General features: G+C 21.0%; 1 protein-coding gene across 4 annotated transcripts; it reads right to left on the minus strand.

Moving 5' to 3' along the window:
- Nucleotides 1-479: 479 nt before the first annotated feature.
- On the minus strand, nt 480-22042 carry LOC127284002 (glutamine--fructose-6-phosphate aminotransferase [isomerizing] 2-like). 4 transcript variants are annotated; one of them, XM_051309252.1, is made up of 15 exons: nt 21439-22042; nt 14034-14141; nt 13012-13101; nt 12147-12290; nt 11566-11732; nt 8943-9084; nt 7851-7874; nt 7242-7262; nt 6562-6719; nt 5219-5458; nt 3735-3933; nt 3022-3266; nt 2642-2797; nt 2422-2550; nt 480-1901 (listed from the first exon to the last, which is right to left on the minus strand). In XM_051309252.1, the coding sequence occupies exons 1-15, from the start codon at nt 21443-21445 to the stop codon at nt 1656-1658; spliced, it is 2076 nt and encodes a 691-aa protein (XP_051165209.1). In that variant the 5' UTR covers nt 21446-22042; the 3' UTR covers nt 480-1655. The 4 variants fall into 4 exon arrangements, with proteins under 4 accessions (XP_051165209.1, XP_051165211.1, XP_051165210.1 ...); XM_051309254.1 differs by lacking the exon at nt 7851-7874; XM_051309253.1 differs by lacking the exon at nt 7242-7262.
- Between the last annotated feature and the right edge of the window lie 405 nt (nt 22043-22447).

Here is a 22447-nt window from a genome sequence, read left to right on the forward strand (position 1 = left end):
CGCTGAAAGTGACCGGAAATGCAAAGCGTCAAGATAGTGGTGGGCCCAAAGGATTCTGCGCATGCGTCGATCACATGGTCCCACCAAAGCTTTACTGGCGCGCAATTTAAAAATGAATTAACATTAAATACTTGAATTTTAATCATTTTTACAGAAAATAATTTTAAAAAAATTCTATTACAAGTTCTCTAAATTATTAGATGTGTGTTTGAAATTAAATTTATAGTGAATATACATTATTTTACGCAAAATAATTATATAATGAAAAATAAACATTTTTTGTTAATTTATTCAAATGTAAATATAAATTAGTTTAAAAAATTAACTTTTATATAAATACAATTTAAAATATACTTTTTTTTAAATATTCGTTTTTAGTAATAAAAATTAATAAAAAAATGGCAACAAACGAATATAAAAAAAAAATTAATATAAAATTTCAATGAATAAACATGAATTGAAAAAATTTTAATAATAAAAAAATGTAACTTTTCATTTATTACATATATTGCAATTACATGATATTTAATTTAAAATTCAACAAGAAAAAACACATGTATATGTAATATTACAGTAAAAGTAACAAATTAACATCAAATTGTTTTTAAAAATAATGTAATCGTAAATATTTAAAAAATTAATCTAATCTATAAATGCACTTTTAAAATAGTAGATAAACAAATTATACAAATAAAATATATACTTTAAATATTAAATGCATATTATAAATAAATTATTTCATAAAAAAAATGATACAATTCATTTGTATTGTTTACAATATTCAAAAAGCATTTTATAACTAAATACAATTTTTCGAAAATTAAGAAAAGAGTGCTTTCTCTTGAAAAATAACTCAAGTTTTTCAAAAATAATTTTTAAATTTTAATTTAGATTTACATTTTATTATATTGATATAATAGCAACAAAAAAAGCATAAACTTTAGTTAATTACAAATAGATCTTTTTAAACAATTCACAATGAAAATAAAAAATATTATTTATTGTTTTTATGTCAATTTTAAAATCAATTAATATATCGCGCCTGCGCGAGTCAAATTAACTTTTCTATAGGAAAAAGAATTCACTGTCATTAAAAAATTCCATCTTATAGACAAAAACGTGAACATAAAACACTCCTTTCTTAATTTATGAATAACGAGAAAGTCACACAATAATCACATGACTACATTAAATAATGCAATCTAATATCAAAAGTTTCGTAATCGAAAATAAAGAAAAAAAAGCACTAAATTTCTAATAAATTAAACATAAAAACATAATTATTTCTATAAGTACGGACAATTATTTACTAATTCAATTAAAATTTCCATTGATTTTGATTTTTTAAATTTTGTAAAATACCTTAATGGAAAAATTATAATTTTCGTCACTTTCAACAATATCGTTGTCATTATCGTCTTAATTATTATTTTTTGTTATACGATGCCAATTAATATATTAGAATATATTTCTTAATTCTATAAAAAGGAATTGATTATCACATCAAGTGATAATTTCACCACTATGATTTAATATCGATTTCTTAAATGCAATCTTGACAATTTCTTTTTTTTTGACATTGAAAAATAATTTTTTCTCTCTCAATATTCTTGATTTGATGTTAAATTTTACGAGCTGTCTCTTTTTTTTCTCTTCTATTCTACAGTGACTGATTTTGCAAGATTCCTGGGACAATCAATGTTACAGCCTCGTAAAACAGCAATGTGAAATGACAAAAGTTGCATTGGAATCACCGTCAAAATTCCTTGAAGACAATCAACAGTTTTTGGTATTTCCAAAGTTCTATCAGCAAACGATTTTGTTTCCTCGTCACCTTCCTCGCAAATAATAATTGGCCTTCCTTCACGTGCCGTCACTTGTTGCAAGGCGTTCATACATTTCTATAGAAAGAGGGGAAAAAACAGAATTAGAAATATAATAATATTGAATATTTATATTAAACTAAAAATAAATTATTTTATTTCTTAATTTTTTCGACCTTAAATTTTATATTTAAAGAGACAGGAACTTTACGCTTTTCACAAAGACGATTTATGCTCTCAAAAAAGTAGATAGAAAAAATAATAGAAAAAGAATTTGCTATTTATTTTTATTAAACTTTAAAAAAAAATTTTTAAACAAATTTTTAATTAAATTGAACAATTTTTATGTTTCTTTCTTTATTTTAGTTTTAATGAAAAAAAATTCTAATTAAATAGAAATTTAAAAAATAATGCTAATTAAAAATAATTTTATTGAATTAAAAATAATAAAATTAATCTGAAATTTTTAAATATTATTGAAAAATATTGCATGAAAATAGGAAAAATGTTAGGCTTATAAATTTCAAGGTCTTTATAGAAATGAGAAAATTAATAATATATTATGAAGCAAAAAAAAAAAGAAAATAGAAAAACTCACGACATAAACTGGATCTCGCATGACAATCATAATGACTGGCATTGAATCATCAACAAGAGCTAATGGGCCGTGTTTTAATTCTCCAGCCATAATACCCTCGCTGTGCATGTATGTCAACTCTTTCACTTTCTAGAGAAAAGAAGGAAAAGAAAAAAAATGAAATAACAAAAATCGATAAATTATAATATAATCACAAAAACAAACAAAATAAAAAATTTACCAGAGCTCCCTCCATACATGTGGCAAAATTATAACCTCGGCCCATAATAAGAAGTGATTTGTGCTGGAATAGTGATTTTGCAAGTTCCTTCACTTTGTCGTCCAATTTAAGTACCTCACGAATTTGGTTATCCAAATTTTTCAAACCCTCGATAATCTATAATAAATTAAAAAAGTTTATATTTTATTTCACAATGAAAAATAAAAAAAAATAAATAAATAAAAATTCTAAAAATTAAAAAAAAATATAAATCTCCTAAAATTATTAACACACAATTAGAAAAATTATTCATGCATGATAAGAGAAAAATTTTGCAGTAAATCGTAAAATTAGAAAAGAAAAAATAGAAATCAAAAGAAAATAACTAATGGAAAAATCACCTGTTCACGTCGAGCCTTCAGAGAAATTCGATCTTCACTCATTACAAGGGCAAACATGACAAGAGAAATAAATTGAGAAGTGTATGCTTTTGTACTTGCAACACCGATTTCTGGACCTGCGTTAATGTGAACTCCACAATGCGATTCACGACAAATGCTACTGCCAACTGTATTTGTAATTCCAACAATCAATGCTCCTCTTCCTTTACAATAACGAAGAGCCATTAATGTGTCAGCAGTTTCACCTGAAAAAAAGAAGGCAAATAATTTCCATTTACAATCAATTTCAATGTAAGAATTTAATTAGAAATCGTTTATTTCAATTAATTTTAAAAGAAAAAATTAACAAAACTTGGAAATTAGATTTCATACAAAAGATTCATATTTCATACAAAATCTAGCGGATTAGCAAACTATTTTATTTCAGAAAAATCGAATTTATTTTTGTTATTCACAAAGAATAAATTTTTTTTTTTCAATTATTTTATACAATTTTCTGTATTTAGTTTTGAATTTGTAAATATTTTTTATTTTTTTTATACAGAAAGCAAAAATAAATTATTTTCTATAAGAGAAGATAATATTTTTTTATTATTCTTTCTATCAAATTAATTATTGTAATTATTGTACCCAAGGACCATTTTTATTTAATACCAAGGCCCGTTTATGAGTATAAAAACAAATTAAATTTAAAAAAGTATTAAAAAGATTACCTGATTGTGATATAAAGAAACAGACGTCATCCCTAAAAACGGGAGTATTTCGATCCAAAAAATCAGAAGCAAGTTCAACCATTACTGGCAATTCGGTCAATTCTTCCAAAAGTTGTCTCGTTGCAACTGCTGAATGATAACTTGTTCCACAGCCAATGAGCATTAAGCGTCTACACCTTTTTATTTCCGGTATATAGTCCTAAAAAAAAATAATTGTTTTCTATTAATAATTTATTTTTGTTAATTGAAAATTAATCATATTTTCCAAACAGGTTTCTTTACATTTTTTTGCTGCAAAATGTAGGGAAAAAAATTATTTTAATTATGCTAGTTTAAAACTAATAAATTATTTTTAAAATCAAAAAATTAAAATAATATTTACAATCGCATATTATATAATTGTCAATATTAATTTTATAAATTAGATTTTATTAAATCAAATTTTCATCAAGCAAATTAATTTCTATTTAACAAAAATTTTCATTAGCAGTAGAATTTTTTACTTCAATGTTTTACTTTCACCTATCTTCAAAAATCGAGGAAATAAGTTTATATAAAAATTTTTCATTAAAAGAAAACAGAATATTTATATTGAACGGAATTTTTATTTTAAAAAATCTATATTAATCGAAATTTTCAATTAATAGAATTTTCATTTATATTTAACAGAATTTCAATTTCTATATATTTGAATTTTTTTAATAATGACATTTTTATTCAACAGAACTTTCAATTGTTCAAAACAATCATTCGGCGTAAAAAATTTTTATAACTCTAATTTAAAAATTAATAAATTGGGATAAATACAAATTGGCTGAAATAAATATTCTCAAATTATTAAATTTTTTTTAACCAAATAGAAACAAAAAAAAACTTTACTTAAACAAATTAGTTTTCATTTAATAGTTTAAGAATTAAAAAATTAAATGTTAAATAAATTTTGAGAATTTCTAAAATAAAAGTAGAATTTTAAGGAAAATTTTAAAACACGAACAGTTTGAGAAAAACATTGAGAAAAAAAATCAATTTTAGAAAGGAAAATAGAAAATTTAAGGAAATACAAGAAAAACTTTGAAAGAAAAATCGAGAATTTTAGAAATTTACAATTATTTATCAGGAAACACGAGATTTAAAAAAAATTAAAGCAAATTAAAAAAAATAAAAAATCGAAAATATTGCAAGAAAAATTTTAGGAATTTCAAATTAAGAGAATTTGAAGAATAATCTGTCATAATAAAATTTAAAAATTTCAATAAACATATATATAAATTACAACTTCTAATTAACTTTATAAAAGTGCAAATTAATTTTTTATTGACACTAAAAAACTGAAATGAGTCTTGTAAAATTAAGTTAATTGATAACTTCTGTTTGTTTATGATGTCGAGTAAAATTGCAATGACGTATATATATATATATATATATATATATATATATATATATATATATATATATATACAACATTTAATAGTGAAAATTCTTACTTTAATACCACCGAGAGTGACGGAGTTGTTTTGGAAATTAAGACGTCCTCTCATTGTATTAACGACAGATTCTGGCTGCTCGAAAATTTCCTTCTGCATGAAGTACTCGTAATTACCCTTCATAATCTGTTGGATCTCCATCTTCAAAATCGTAATTTCTCGAGCATGAGGATCATCCATACAACGACGAACACGATGAATATTCAAAGTTCCATTCATCACAGCAGCAACGTCGTCATCCTGATAAATTATATTTCAAAAAATTTTAAATACAAACAAATAACTTTAATTTCTCACTGTAATTATTTTTCTTAAATATAAATGTCTATTATTTTTTATTTTATTTATAATATTATTTTTAGTTGTATTTTTAATATTATTATTCATATTATTTTTATTTAGTAAAAGTTATTTTAAGAACATAACAAATTTCGCAATAATAATTGTAAATATTCAAGAAAAAAATTTTTCTTTTTTTTAAACTGTAATTGAAAACTTAACGCGATCGAGTTTTATTTTAAATAAACACCATAATTATAGAATTTGTAGTTAAAAAAAAATATAAAAAACAAAAATTGATCAATTTCTAAAAATTAAAAAAAAATCATTTAGAGACACAATAAATTATAATGATTTAATAAAAAATAAAAAAAAAAGTTTAATATTTTCAGAGAAAAGATAAGTTAAATTTTGTATTTATTTCTATTGAAAAAAAATTAACACACCTTTTTTTTTTTACTGAAATTAGATTTTTTTTACGATGATACGATCAAAGTGGAGCGCACTATCAATAATTGTAACATTTTTTCTGACTTCAATCACGGTACTTGAGCATTTAATGAGTCACAAATGTGAAATTCGTTTCAACAATATTGTTGAAATCAGAAAATCATTATTATTTTTTAATGTGAAATTAAATACAATATTTACTGACTTCAGAAGTTTATTATCATTTTTTAAATAATGAATCATTAACTATTTTTATTCTCTTCTCCAAATTATTATTATCATCGAATTATAATGTTTATTTATAGAATTTTATATCTTTTTACAAGTGAATAAAAAGAAACAAAATTTATGTAACGAAATATTTCTTTCTTCAAATTTTTAATTATTATTATTATTTATTACCTATTATTTGATTTAAAAAAAATTCAATGAGCTGGAGAAGCAGCCAAACAAAAAAATTCGATTATTTATAGAAATTTCCCTAAATAAAATTTAAATAATAAAATTATTATTATAATAAAATTTGATTGGAAATTCAAAATAATTAGGAATTATTTTTGTAATTTGAAAAAAGTGTATGTAAAATTTGCTAAGGAATAGAAAAAAAAAATTACCTCCATAAAGATGACACGATTAGTGTGCTCAATAACGGCACTTGCATCAGATGCAAAAAAATACTCGACTTCTTTATCTTCCAATGGTTGGAACTCGGAAGTACTCTCGCTTCTTGGCATAACCGGAATTTCTGTTGGTCGACCATGAGGACGATGATCTAAAAATAAATCATTTTTCTCTATGACTTATTGTCTAATTATTCAAAAAAAAAAATCTCAATTATATTACACTAACAAATAGATATTATTTATACAAAATTAAAGCAATAGAAATTAAAAATTAATTTATTCATTCATTTTCTCCACAAACCACATAATCATACATACAAATTTATATATATATATATATATATATTTGCCATTAAAGCCTATTTCCACAATCACCAGTAACAAAATCACAAAAAAATATTTACCTAAAAATTACAAATCATTATTGCAAAAAAATGGAAATAATTACTTTTTTTTATTAGTGTCCTAAATAGAGAGATTAAAATAAAATAATAAATGGAATTATTAGTTATTTCTAATATATATATTTACCAATAATGTTAAACAGAATTTGAAAATCAAATTCAGCAGACTTTGAAGCGTAGGACCTATTCTGCGAAATATTATTCATGCAAATGAAGCAAAAAAAAAAAAAAAATTACAATATATTTTTTTAAAAAAACAAGAAGTACCTTTAGTTGGTGCTTCACCATCTGATGCACATGGGAAGACAAGAGATGAAAAACAAAAAATGAAATCAATTAAAAACCATATAGGACAATCACAAAAGAATAAAAATTTTTTTGCCTAAATAAAATTTCAAAAAAGGAAAACTTAAACGCATTTAATAAAAATTAAAAAAAAAATATTTCGACTTTTTCTAGTTACAAAAATTTAAAAAAAAATGAAATTATCTATTTATTAAAAACGATTAAAAAAAATTTTAGGAAATTATTAAGAAGACTAAAATTAATATTAATGAAACAGAAAATAAATAAGTAAAATCAAATATAGAAATTAAATATTGAAAAAATATATCAAATAAAAATGCAAAAAGAAAAAAAATATAAAAAAGTCGGACCTTCTTCCACTTTTATGAGGAAAGAAAATAAAATAAAAAAACAAAAATCCCCCAAAGAGACAAAAGCGTAGAAACATATCTGGCAAATGAAAAACGAAAAAGTAAAATAAACCACTTTTTTTGTTTTCTTTTTGAACAATTGGCAGTATTGATGCTCATCAACAGAAAGGATTTATTGCCTGAAAGCGATTGAAGGTATAATTTTATTAATAAAATATACCTTTCGGTGTGCGTGGAAGGTCATCTGTTCAGACGAAAAATTGTAGAACGAACCCAGTAGTTGTTCATGCAAAAGAAACATTCATATAGTATCCAAATCAACCGCAATAACAAGAAATCTATTATAAAGAAATTTTTTCAAGCAACATACCTCGCAAGCACTAATATAAATATTATTAAATATCTACAATCAATAAAATATTTATCTCAATTATTATTTTTTTTTCTAATTAGAAATTCCACTCAATCAAAATATATTCTACTCACAAAGTACTGAAAATTTAAAAAATAAATAAACTTTTGTATTATGAAACGAAAAATTAACATCTTTAATTAATTTTGTTACTTACAAAAAAGGAAAAAAATTACTATTCTTTTGTAATTTAAAACAAAGATTCTTAAGAAACATTTTTAAAAATTTCTTTTAAATAAATAAAATTTTAAAATATCGTAAAATATTAAATAAAAATTGTTATGATTGTAGTTTTTAATAAAGAAAGTGTTGTTAGTCATTATATTTCATCCAAAGCCATTGTTTAAATTTTATTTTTGAAACACAATGAAATTAAAAATTCCACCATCCAAAGTTAAAATTCAGTTAAAAGTGCTTTCAAACAAAACACAAAATTAGGTGCGTAAATAAATAATATCAAAAATTATAAAAAACAAAAGTGAGAAAAATATCTTATTAGTTTTGAATAAAAGTTAAAAAAAAAATTTTTTTAAATATAATTACAATAAAAGAAGCTCATTGGTTATTATAAGTTTTAGTAATAATTATTTAAATTCATGCAATAAATTTAGTCATTATATTATATCGAAAAAAGTAAATAAATTGTTAGTTAATAAGAGAAAAAAGTAAAGAGTAATTTAATTAGAAAAATTAATTATTTCACAACTCCAAGTGGTATTAAAATCCGACCTTGTTTTCATAGAATTTTTTGCTCCACAAATACCTAAACAATAAAACAAAAAAAAAAAAAAAAAAAAAAAACCCACATACTTTTCGAATTCTACATATTCCATCACAATATTGTCCTGTAAATTCTACAAAATAAAGAAAATCGATCTCTAATATTTCAGTAATTCATACCTTTCCCATAGAGAATTGGCACATGATCGGTAGCTAAACGTTTTTTCGTTTTTATTCCAACCAATAATGGAGAACCTCGCCTTGTAGCGACACATTCGTCCGGAAAATATTTACTTTTGAAGCAAAGGGCAAAAGCACCTTCCTAAAAATGATAATAAAAAAAAGAATTATTATCAAATGCTTTGAGATTAGATAAAAAAAAAAAATTTTTTTTAATTATTTTTATTAAAACAAATACAAATTGTAGATCAATTAACTAAAACACTATATCTAATTTTTGGAGACTCATAATTTCTTCAATTTAAAAATATATTTATTATTTAAATATTTATGTATATTATTTATTTATTCTGTATTTATTTGTTATTTTTAATTTAATTGAATTTCCATTTCACAGAATTCTCTAGTCAATCAAAAATTTACTATTAGCATAACTTTTTTGAAACTAGATTTCCAATTAAAAGTATTTCTATTTAACATAATTTTCATTTTACTAAATTTGCATCTCAACAGATATTTTAATTAATTGAATATTTATTCAACATAGGTATTCTTTATTTAATCCACTGTTTATTTATTTATATTTTAAGCAGATCTTTTATTTATATTAGCAAACTTATAATTTATATCCAAAAATTGATACTTAATCTAATCTTCCATTTTAACAGTATTTTTAAATCCCATAATTTCTATTTCCTCGAATTTGATATAATTATCAAGTTACCTAAATTTAGATCAAATTCAATTTCGGTTACTTGATAATTATATCAAATTACGAATTCGAAGAAATAATAGTTACATCAAATGAAGATTCGGTAAAATGAAATTTCTTAAAAAATTGTGCAAAATAGAAGATTCATTTAAATAAAAGTTCTGTTTAATTAAAATTTACTTATAATAAAAATTTTGTTAAATACAGGCCTCTGATCGACATAAAGGCACAAAAAAAGTCGAAAAAGTCGATTTTTTTATTTTAACAAAAACATTTTACAGATTTTTAAATAATTTTTTTATTTTAACAAAAACATTTTACAGATTTTTAAATAACTTTTTTATTTTAACAAAAACATTTTACAGATTTTTAAATAATTTTTTTTTTTAATAATAATACTTTTGGAAGGGTTAAAGTTGAAATTTTTAGAAATAATTGAATTTCAAAAGATTTTGTTAATTTTCAGACAATAATGGTTTCAGATAGTTAAATTTTCAAAGAATATTATAAAAATAGTTAAAAATAATTGAATTTCCTTAGAGTTATAACTGAAATAGTTAAATTTCAAAAAATTTTAGAAATAATTAAATTTTAGAAGCTTTTAAATTCAAATTTTTGAAAATAATTGAATTATAATTGAAATTTTTGATAATAATTCAATTTTAGTTGATTTTGAATTGAAATTTTGGAACATAATTGAATTTCAATTGAAATGTTGGATAATAATTTAATTTTAGTTGATTTTTGATTGAAAATTTTGATAATAATTAATTTTGAATTGAAATTTTGGGTAATAATTGAATTTTAGCTGATTTTTAATTGAAATTTTTGAAAATAATTCAATTTTATTTGATTTTGAATTGATTTATGATTTTGAATTAAAAATTTATGGTAATTTTATTTGATATTTTTTTAAATTATAAATAATTGTTAAATTTTATAAAAATTTTAATTGAAAAATAATTTGAAATAATTGAATTTGTGATGAATTTCATTAAAATTATTAAAAATAATTAATTTAGTAAAGAATTTTAGTTAAAAATTTGTTAAATAATTGAAATAAAGAAGATCTGTAGAAGATCTGCATTTTATACTAAAAAAAATATATTTTATTTTAAAAACTTTTTTAAAAATGTAAAAAAAAGTCGAAATAGTCGCATTTTATTAAAATAAGTCAAAAAAAGTCGGAAAAAGTCAAAAAAGTCGTATAATCAGAGGCCTGTAAATATAAATTATGTTAAATCCGAATTTAGTTACATCAAAATACTATGAAGGGAATATTCGATGAAGTAAACATTTACTTAATAAACAATTCTTTTGCCTACATTAAAATTATTATTTATGGAAAATTTGTAAAATTTAAATTCCATTAAATGAAAATGCCCTTAAATAAAAATTCTATTAAAATGAAAATTTTCTGAAATCAGGAAATTTATCATAAAAAAAAATGCTGTCAAATAAAAATTTAATGCAGTAAAAAATCTACACAATATTATAATTCGCTAAAATATAAATTTTATCAAATACCAATTCGAAGAAATAAAAATTTCATCAAAAAGTAAAACTAAAATTAGCAATTTGATAAATTTTGCCATTTATTACTATATTAATATTTAAATATGAATTTTTAGTGGGACAATACTTTTTTTTACAATTTTATCAAATTAATGTTTACGTTTATTTCTGTGTTTAATAATAAGTTATCGTATGTATAAAGTTACTTTTTTTTACAAATCTCTCGTAAACATTTGCTTTCTCGTTTCTCAATCGAGGAAGTAAGAGGCTTCGTTACTTTGTATTTATAATGTTTTGCAAATACTGTTAATAAACAAGATAAAAGGATATATTTATATGGATGGAGACAGGGCATACAAGTGGTTGAAAAATAAAAATAAAAACAAGAATACTCACTAGTTGTTGAACGACTTGTTCGACGAGTTCGCGAAACGAGTAGGTCGGATGTTGAACCCAGAGATGATGAATTAACTTGGCAATTATTTCCGTGTCAGTTTCGCTCTCAAAAATATATCCTCTTTGTTCCAAAAGTGTTTTTACTTCCTTGTAATTGGTAATTATACCTGTTGTTAACAAAATAAATTACAAATATATGCATTATACTGTTTCGTTTTCAATTTAAAGTCAATTAAATTGATTTATTATTAAATAATTTTAATATAAGCTTTTTTAAAAAAAATTAGGCTAATGAAGAATTATATGAGAAATAGCTATTAGGCCAAATAAGAATCAGATTAAAAAAAAGATTAGAAATCAAATTAATATTTGTCAATAAAAACTAAGGCTATAAGGCAATTGTGATAATTAAATTTAAAACAAATTTAGTAATTATTATATTTGAAGAAAATTTTAATAACTTCAATTTTTCTATATTTAATCATAGACTATTTTAATAGACAAATTAAAATTTAATTTTGAATTGTAAAAAGAAGATAGTTATCAGATATAAAAAATTAAATAATAATTTTAATAATTACCATTGTGGACAACAACAAAACCATGCTCATTGTCAGATCGTTGGGGATGAGAATTGACTTCAGATGGAACACCATGAGTTGCCCAACGAGTGTGAGCAATTCCAACGTGACTCTCTATTTTTGATTCAAAATCAAAATTCATGCCTAAAAATAATAGAATATATTATAAGAGAAATAAAAAAAAGTGATATAAATTCATAGGAAAAAATTAATAAAATAGCAAAATTAAATGAATTACATTAAAAAAAATTTATTTGATGTAAATAATCGGTTACTTGACTATTACCAAATAAATATTTACTTGAACCAAATAATTTTATTTGAATTAAATAAATTATTTGAACAAAATAATTTCTGTATTTGAAACAAATACCATTTAATTTACTCAAATAATAATTGTTTAATAAAAATAAATATTTATTTGATATAATAGTCAAGTAACCGATTATTTGAATAAAATAATTTTTTTTCAATATTAAAAAAAATTCATTATTATACAAATTCATTTGTTAACATAATTTTCATAACAAGCATTTATAATGCCAGATTTTTATTTAGCCGAATTTTCCTAAAGTATAATTATTAAATAAAGCAAATTTTTTTTCAAAGTTCAATTTTTATTAAAACCGAATTTTCATAAAATAAGATTTCTACCTGAACGAATTTTTATATAAAAATATAATATAAAATTAAAAAATTGTATTACAATAAATTAGAATAAAATAGAAATTCAGTAAAATGAAAATATGATGAAATATTTGATAAAATATTCTCTTGTATAGAAATTTAGAAAATTTTTTAAAATTAATATTCATTTCTAAATTAATTGAAATAAGACCTGATTGAAATTAACAAAATTACTTACAGTGAAATATTTCCTCTTCGAGGGCAATAACTTTCCCTTGTTTTTTGATGATTGAAATGTCATTGCCACCTGGAGTGTCAAGGGCAACTCCTGAAACATTAAAAAAAAAAAAACAGGGAAAAAGTTAGAAAAAATACAATCTTCAAGCAAAATTCTTCTCCTTTCTCCTCTCTCTTATATGAGTTTAGGAATCAACAAAACGACATTCTTGCTGATTGTCCTCACGCAAATAAAATATATGCGAAAAACGAGAAATTCTACCTGTGATTTTAAAGGAATGCAAAATAAAAAAAATATCAATGGCGCCATATATAAGATTCACTCCAATTTGTTTTCAGTGTACAATTTTTCTTCTAAAATCCCACAAAAATTATAATATAATCATTTTTATTTATATATTGGAAATTTCCAAAGATTTATTATCTTTAAATAAATTTCATTAAAAAAAAGAGTGTTTCAAGGCTTAAAACCAATTCGAATCACGTCCTCATTTTTTTCATTTTATTTTCAGGGCGCATTTTTTTTTTTTTTTTTTTTTTTTTTTTTATTAACTTTCCTGCAAATCAATTCTCGTTTGTCACATTATCAAGAATATATTCGAGGTCATATTGCCATAAAATTTTTCGTTTTATTTTTAAAAGTAATTTCTTTTTTCCCAATTTATCACTTTACTTTGGAAATTTTATTAACAATTTATATAGAACTTCATTATAATAAATACTATATTTTATGTGATAACGAGTTTGATTTAATAATAATTGCTTTTTTGACTAAAGTGTTTTTTTTCTTCGTATTTTTTCAAACAAAATTAATAAATAAAAGAACAAAATTACATTAATTTTATGAAATCAAGAAAAAGATGTTAGCAAATTTTTAATTTCAATAAAAAGAGAAAAAATTAGACTGATCGTGATTTTACAATTATTAAAATATATGAAATAAAAAAAATAACTAAATAATAATAATAATAATAATAATAATAAAAATAAAAATATTTTAAAAATAATAATTAATAATTTTACCAGCTGAGTCATATCCTCGGTATTCGAGCCTCTTCAGTCCTCCAACCAAAAGTTCAAGAATCTCTCTTCGGCTCTTTGGAGTCAAATAGTTCAAATATGCGAAAATACCTGAAAAAAATTCAAAGAACAAATATTAAAAAAAGAAAGAAACATTTAAATCACAAATTTTAGCAATTTTTTTTTTTTTTAAGAAAAAATAGAAAAAAAAGTATAAAACAAAAAATATTTTTTCAAATTATATATATATTTTTGTAATATAATTATTTTATAGTATAATTATGATTTAGTATTTATTTAGTATTTGTGTACGAAAAGGCGTTATCCGTAAATCTTCGAAATAAATAAATAATTTTAAAAAAAACGCTTTTTATTTTTATAAAAATTTTATTATATAATTAAAATTAAATATTATAATCGCAAATGTAAGAAATAAAAAAAAATTTCAAAATAAAAAGAAAAAGAGTAAAATTATTATTATTTGTTATCAATGCCGGGGGTTTTCATACTAAGCTGTATTATCTTCTTAACATCCGCATTACATATTTTTGATAATTTTGCTTCCTACATTACTGTCAATCACAGACTCCTTTAATAAAATTCTCAAATTCGTTTTATCCATTTATCAATTTTTTTATTTTGAATAATTAGTTTAATATAATGTAATTTACAGCAGGTAATTTAATTAATAATTTAATAACACTTATTAATTAATAATTACTAATTATAATAATAACTAATTAATAATTACTAAAAATTAGTAAAAATTAAATATTAAACTAAAAAAAGGTATTTTAATTAATAAAAAATTTCGAATTTCATATTTTTCTGTCATCAATAACTGAAACTCAATTGTTTGTCCAAATTTAAAATTACTAAAATTTTAAGAAACAAAATTAATAATAGAAAAAATAGAACACAATAATTATATGTTCTTCACATATAAAGGGATAAAAATAAATATAATATATCGTAAAATTGATAAAGACCAAACTCAAGTTGGACCAGTATGGTAAATAAAGAGATCTCGTGACATTTGAAGACTTTCAGTTTCACTCGAGTTTCTCACTTTCATTTGTCCTCTCACTTTTTCCATATTATACAAGATTCAAACTTTGAATTGAACACATGTTCATCAGTTGTTAATTATGGAATGATAAACAAATTTTCTCCAAGTAAATAAACATATTTTATGTATTATAACTATACCTATTAATATAAATGTGGACTTTTCTTCAAATCAATAAAATATGTAAATTTTCAAAAAAATACACCGGCTTAGATAATTTTTAGTGCAATAACAATATTTTTTAATTCTAAATTATGAAATGAAATTAATGAAATTTTATATAATAAAAATGAATTTTCAAAAACACTTCTACCATCACTATATAATATATAAAAGAGTTCTAAACTAGTCGATAAATTTTATAAAGTAATTTTCTATATCAATAAAAAAAATGTCGATAAACTCTTATAATACCCACTTGGACTTAAAAGATTTAATAAATTCCTTCCAAAGAATATAAATTTTGTTTTATTTCTTATGTCATGTAATTTTGATCTTTGTGGAAAAGAAAGAAAAATTATTACTACAAAAAAGGGAAGAATATCGAAAAAGAAAGAAAAAAAACTATTCACTTCTTTTTTATTTATACAGTTTCGCTATCTTTCGCTTTTGATGACTAAGAAAATTTTTTTTAAAATACTGATCGTTTAATATCATCCTCTAGTTACGAGATTAACGGAATTATTTACTGAAGGTTACAATTCCAAAGTAAGAATAATATTGATTAAAATATTTAAAAAAAAATTCCTATCCGACAAATAGAAGAATTTTTGAAAAATTTAATTTATAAAATTAATAATGATGTACAGAAATAAATCAATATATATATATATATATATCAACTCAAATAATTCCAAATAAGAAATAGAAAATAAATTTTCCCTAAAAAATTTATGTTAATTTAATTTCAAAATTATTGTTAAAAATTTTTAATTTTTGAATAAATAAAATAATAGACTTTTTGTAATGCGCAAAAGACGAAAAAAAATCAGATTCGTGATAATTTTACAAATATTATATAGCATTAGTATTTTCCAATCACGCTCAGTAAATCGTGATGTATTTGCAGTCACGTCTCGTTTATAGGTAAAGAACCTGTCTCTACAGTAAAACTGTTACAATGTCACGGTCTTCTTCTTCTTCTTCATTTCCTGAAATGTATTTTCTAATGTAGGAAAATTCTTATAAATACTTTTAGTTTGGAAAATAAAAATAATAAAATTTTATTTAGTAGAATTAACATTAACCTGAATTTTTATACTCAATAATTAATTCATTTAAGTCCAAAAAATTTTTATTTAACAAAATTTTTGTTTAACAATTGAATTTCTATTTAATTTTTATTCAAACAAATTTTCCTTATAAACAGAATTTTTATCTAAATTAATTTTTATTTAGCACAATTCTTGTATTTAACAGAAATTCTATTTAACAAAATGTTTAAAATATGTTATGCATAGAAATTTTTTTAATCGGAAATTTTGTGTATTAAAATTTCGGTGATGTAAAAAATTAAAAAATTCGATTTAATACTTATATAAATTATGTTCAAATAAAACGTGGCTTAAATAAAAATTCTCTACAGTGTGAAAATTCTATTTAATATATTAAATTCTACTCGGATCTACTTTATAAAATTCAAAACTTAGATGAATCAAAATTTGGATAAATTGAATTTCGCATAATTTGAAACTTACATCAAATATAAAATTTAGATAAATTAAAATTATCTTAATCTGAAACTTAAAAATCAATTAAAATTTGTATAATTTTTAACTTAAATCAATTAAAATTTGAAAAAATTAAAAATTCAGATAATTTTAAACTAAAATCATTTAACCTTTAGAAAGATTAAAATTTCGTTAATTTTAAGTTTTGATCGGGTGAAAATTTGATTTTTGACCAATAAAAAATTAAAATTTCAATGACTTGAAAATAAAAATAAAAATTTAGATAATTCAAATTCAAATTTGGATCTATTGAAATTTAAATCGAATAAAATTTAATTAAATTGAAATTTCGACGAATTAAAATTAAAACAAATTAAAATTTAAATAAATTAAAATTTTGCATTGATGATTGATTAGAATTGAACTTCAAGTGATTTTTAATTTTTAATTTTTGATGATTTCTCTTACTAAAAAATTTATTAGAAATTGCAGAAAATAATACAATAATTTGAAAAATTTTTAAGTGAAAAATAGTTTCAGATATTTGAATTTTCGAAGAATATTATAAAAATCATTGAAAATAATTGAATTTCAGGAGAATTATAATTGAAATTATTAAAATTCCAAAAATTTTAGAAAGAAAAGTTTAGAAGCTTTTAAATTTAAATTTTTGAAAATAATTGAATTTCAAAAGATTGTGTTAAATTTCAGACAATAATTATAATGAATTTTAGTTAAATATTTGTTAAATAATTGAAATAAAGATCTGAAGAAGATCTACATTGTATACTAAAAAAACGTATTTTGTTTAAAATTTTTTTTAAAAAAAATGTAAAAAAAAGTCGAAAAAGTCGCATTTTATTAAAATAAGTCGAAAAAAGTCGGAAAAAGTCGTATAATCCGAGAATTCATTTGAAATGAATTCAATATTAAAATCGATTACAATTTTAATCAATAAATATTTTAACTACTTTAAATTAAGATTTACTGAAATTTAGCTCAAATAATTTTTAAGTCGATAAATTTTTTTTTGCCAAATTCAAGCTTTAGACTCATTCATTGAAAATGATAAAAATCGGTAATTTTGTATTTTATAAAATAATATTAAGCTCAGGAATATTGAAAAAAAAATTCTATACTTATAAATTATTTTGCAAAATTCCTGAACTTAAATAATTGTTTTTACAATTGTATACTTTCAAAATTATTTTTGAAATATTACATCCGCAAATTAATCGAATCATAAAAAAAGCTTCCTCCACGAGGAAGCAAAAAACGATGAAAAATTTAACAAATTATATTAAAATAGACAAAATAGGTGTCAAAAATTTGAAAAATTTGAAAAAAATGAATAAATGATATAATATAGTGTGCTTCACCTATATTATAAATATGAGATCTAAATAATCGGTCGAAGTGCAATACTTTCTGTGTTAAATGTCAGGAATGCCCATTGAAATATAACGGTCTCGAATTCTGCGTGCCACGAGCATATATAAAGATATATAACTTTCACTTGAATTTGAAGTCGATGAAAATATACCAGTATTTCACAACGATAGGACACCGGTAATAACGCCTGTCCTATCTGTCAAGACTTAGTGTAGGTCGTTGCCCAAAGACACACCTTCAACCCACATTCTCTTTCATTCTTATAAACAAAGTCCTTTTTTTCACAGGAAGTTCAGATATAATAATAATTTATCATAATTTTCATTTTTATAATAGAATTTCTATATTTAGCCGACTATACAATTTTTTTTTATTTAATTTAATTTACAATGCTGTAGTTCATAACGTTCACTGAAAAAAGGGTTTGTTATTAACAACCAAACGTTTGGTTGGTATTTAAGCAACCAAAATTTTTTTGTTGAATCAACAAAATTTTAATTGTTTCAATTAAAATTTGTTTAACACAACCAAAATTAGAAAAAAAGGATTTTTGTTGTCCTAACTAAAGCTTGATTGGGACAACCAAAATTTTGTTGATACAACAACAAAATTTTGGTTGCTTAAATACCAACCAAACGTTTGGTTGTCAATACCAAACCCTTTTTTCAGTGTTTATGATCAACAATTTTGAAACAAATAATTTTGTGATTAAAAAAAATAATTTTTGAATAAGAAATTGTATGAATTTTTGTCTCATAGACATTTCTTGCAATTATTATTACATTAAAAAATATTGAATGTAATTTTTTTTTGTTTTTCATTGCTGTAATAATTTTTCAAAATTTTTTAGAGCAAAAAAAATTGTTTTCGTTCATTTGAACATTGAAAGTTTCAGGCAAATCACAATTTCGATTTAGTAGAATTAATAAATTCAAATTTAAAAAATTGAAGAGAATTATTATTTACCTAATTGAATTTTTTTAAATGAATTTTTTATTCCAATAAAAATTTCCTTTAATTCCATAATTTCGGTGTAAAGAAATTTTTCCATATGAATATTTGATTAATTTTAAATTTAGTTAAATATGAAAAATATTTAATAATAATAAAATTATTTTATTTATGTATAATGTGCTTGAATTTCTGAACGTTGAAATAAACGAAAAATTTATTTATTACTTCCAAAATAATAAAAATTACTTTCTGCATTCAAAAATAAATTAATAATTTATTAAATATTTAATGAACTTTTTTTATTTTTCATTCCATTTTTTCGAGAAAGATAATAAAACGTAAACTAATTTCAAAAATGAAATATAAAAATCATAATATGAATTAAAAAAAAAAAAAAATAAAAAAATTATAATATCAAAATAAAAGTGAATAATTTTTTTAAAATTATATTGGAATTAAAAAATTATTTGTCCTTTTAATATTCTTTTTGATGACAAAAATGTCTAGTTCTGTGTGGTTTTTTTGAATTGAACAAAAAGTGCATTACAGAAAAACGATCTTTGCGTAATACTTTCACAATTTCATAACAGAGTAGGTTCTTGTTTTCATGTTAAGATGAAGGTTCATATTCAAAATTTATATTCAAATAAAATTAATAACGAATATTTCTTCATAATCCGTATTTATTTCTATATATATATATATATTATAATTTACCTTTTACGATTATGAGAAAAAAGAAAGTTCTCTATTAAAAGTTATATATATATATATATATATCAAAAGAAAGAAATTAATTTATCACCCAAAAGAATTGATTTCGATATTAACATGAATTACATATATATATAGTATTACATATTCCTGAAATTATTATTCTAAAATACATTATAGTGATTTCTCGCCTTTTATAATATTATTACGTAAACTAAAACTAAAGTGTTGTTAATTCTAACCAGAAATTAATTATTCAATATATTGAACAATATTTTTGAAGAAATTTTGAATTTTTAAATAGGTTCAAATAAAAATATTTCCCATTAAATGATATAACAATATAAAGTTACATTAATAAACATAATTCTGTATTTATTTGTTATTTGCTAATAAAATTGATTAGAAAGTAAAGTTAATTTAATAATTATTTACAAAAAAGTTAATTTAATAATAAATCTGATTTTTGATAATTAGGCAAATAGTTAAAAATAGTTTTAAAAAAAAAATCTTTTCCCTAAAAATTATATTGATTGTAAATTGAAAATGTTTTAATAGGTATAATGTGGACAAATTCAAATATTGGCTAAATTAAGTAATAAATTTATTTATTATATAAAACTAATTAATAAACCAAAAAAATTTAATTAACAAATTCATAATAAATAAATTATTATGTGTTCAATCGTTGACTAAAAAACATTAACTCAAAAAATTTTTGAATTTCAATTTTTCTTAAAGAAAAGTTTTTCTATTAAATAATTAAATGTAATAAACTTTTGGATATTTTCTCAATATTAATAATAATTTATTTTACTAAATTATATAATATATAACGAAGCTGAAGTACGCAACGTTTATGATAAACGATTTTTAAAGAAGTAATTTTTTAAAATGAAAAATTCTATAATTTTTTGCCTAAAAAATATTTTTTTATAATTTGTTGATTAATGAAAAATACAAAAAATATTTTTTACGCAAAAAATTATAGAATTTTTTATTTTAAAAAATTATTTTTTTAAAAATCGTTTATTATAAACGTTGCGTACTTCAGCTTCATTAATATATAATAAATATTAAATTTTCTAAAATTACTAATTATTAAATAATTATTGTAATATTATACTTGTATTTCTAAAGAATTAAAAGAAAATTTAAAATAATAAAACAATAAAAAAAATTAAGATACATTTTTATAACTATAACAACTAATATGTCACACAATTTAATTTTTCAATTTAAAACACTTGATAAATAGTTATAATATTGTAATAGAAAATATGAATAATTATTCGCCAATATTCGTGACAATTAACGTTAAAAATATTGTATATATATATATATATATTGAAATGATAACATAAACAAAAATACGCACCAGACATATGGATTGTTTTCATTTGAATAAAAAAAAAAATAAGAAAATAAAACGTGTTTTTCAACAACGTGTATTTTTTTTGTATTTAAATGATAAAATTCGGCGGATAAATTTTTGTCAAATGACAAATTATCAATTGTCATCAATGATATAACATTTTTTTTTTTTGAACGAAAACAATAATGAAAAATAAAATTTTGAAATAAAATTAAATATGATTTATTTACTCACCACACATGTTTGCTGATGAAAATTCTTTCACTTCTTACTATATTTCGTCAGTAAATAAAACCATAAAAATTGACACGTATCACTTGTTCGTCGACTAGACGTCGTCTGAGCTAAAAGACAGTATTTACTTGGTTTTTATGAAACACCTACTCTTTTGAATGTATACGGAAAGGCGGAAAGCATTTTTCGAAAGTAAATCCATATTGACAGGTGAGCGGGCGTCGTCTGCTGGAAAACTAACCTCCAAATACTTGATAATATACAATTTCGTCTTCAATTTAAAAACACTATGATTATCATTTTCGTGAGAATAAATTGTATTATAACACACACCAAATGTTACATGTATTTGGAAATTTTAAATTAGATTAATTATTTTCGTGATTATTTTCCATTTAAAAACTTTTTTATATTTACGGTGTGTGCGAATGCATTTTCTTTCTATAGAATTGTTTTTTACAGTAGTCGAGTTTTAATAAAAACAATTGGTCAGTTCACTAAGAAAACATTATTGACATAAATTATCTGAATACTTTACGAAGTCAGATATATTGATATTGATTGAAATTTTAATTTATTTATTATGTATACGTATTAGCAGACCATTATTGTCAGACATTTTACTATCCAGGGCCGTAAATACTCGAACATATCCGAATGAAAAGGTGGGAAATTTGAAAATAATTAAAAATAAATGATTTACTAATTTCAAATAACGAAAGTTAACTTTATTCTTATATTGTAAGAAAGTATTTAATATTCCAATTATTTATATATTATGAATTGAAAAGTTTTTAATTTTTTTTTATTAATTATTATTAATCAAATAGTTAAAAGATATTTAATTTACATAATAGTAAAATTATTACCACTATTAAAATTTAAAATACAATTAGAAATTTATGTTTGTCAAAGAAAATAAATTAAAAAATAGAAATAATTATTTATTTCTTAAATTATTTTTATTTCATTTATATTAATAAAATTTTAATAATTCACATACCTACCT

Source organism: Leptopilina boulardi, unplaced genomic scaffold (assembly GCF_019393585.1).
Source record: "Leptopilina boulardi isolate dan_hultmark-lab unplaced genomic scaffold, ZJU_Lbou_2.1 LbouV2_316, whole genome shotgun sequence".
In the NCBI taxonomy this organism is placed as follows: Eukaryota; Metazoa; Arthropoda; class Insecta; order Hymenoptera; family Figitidae; genus Leptopilina; species Leptopilina boulardi.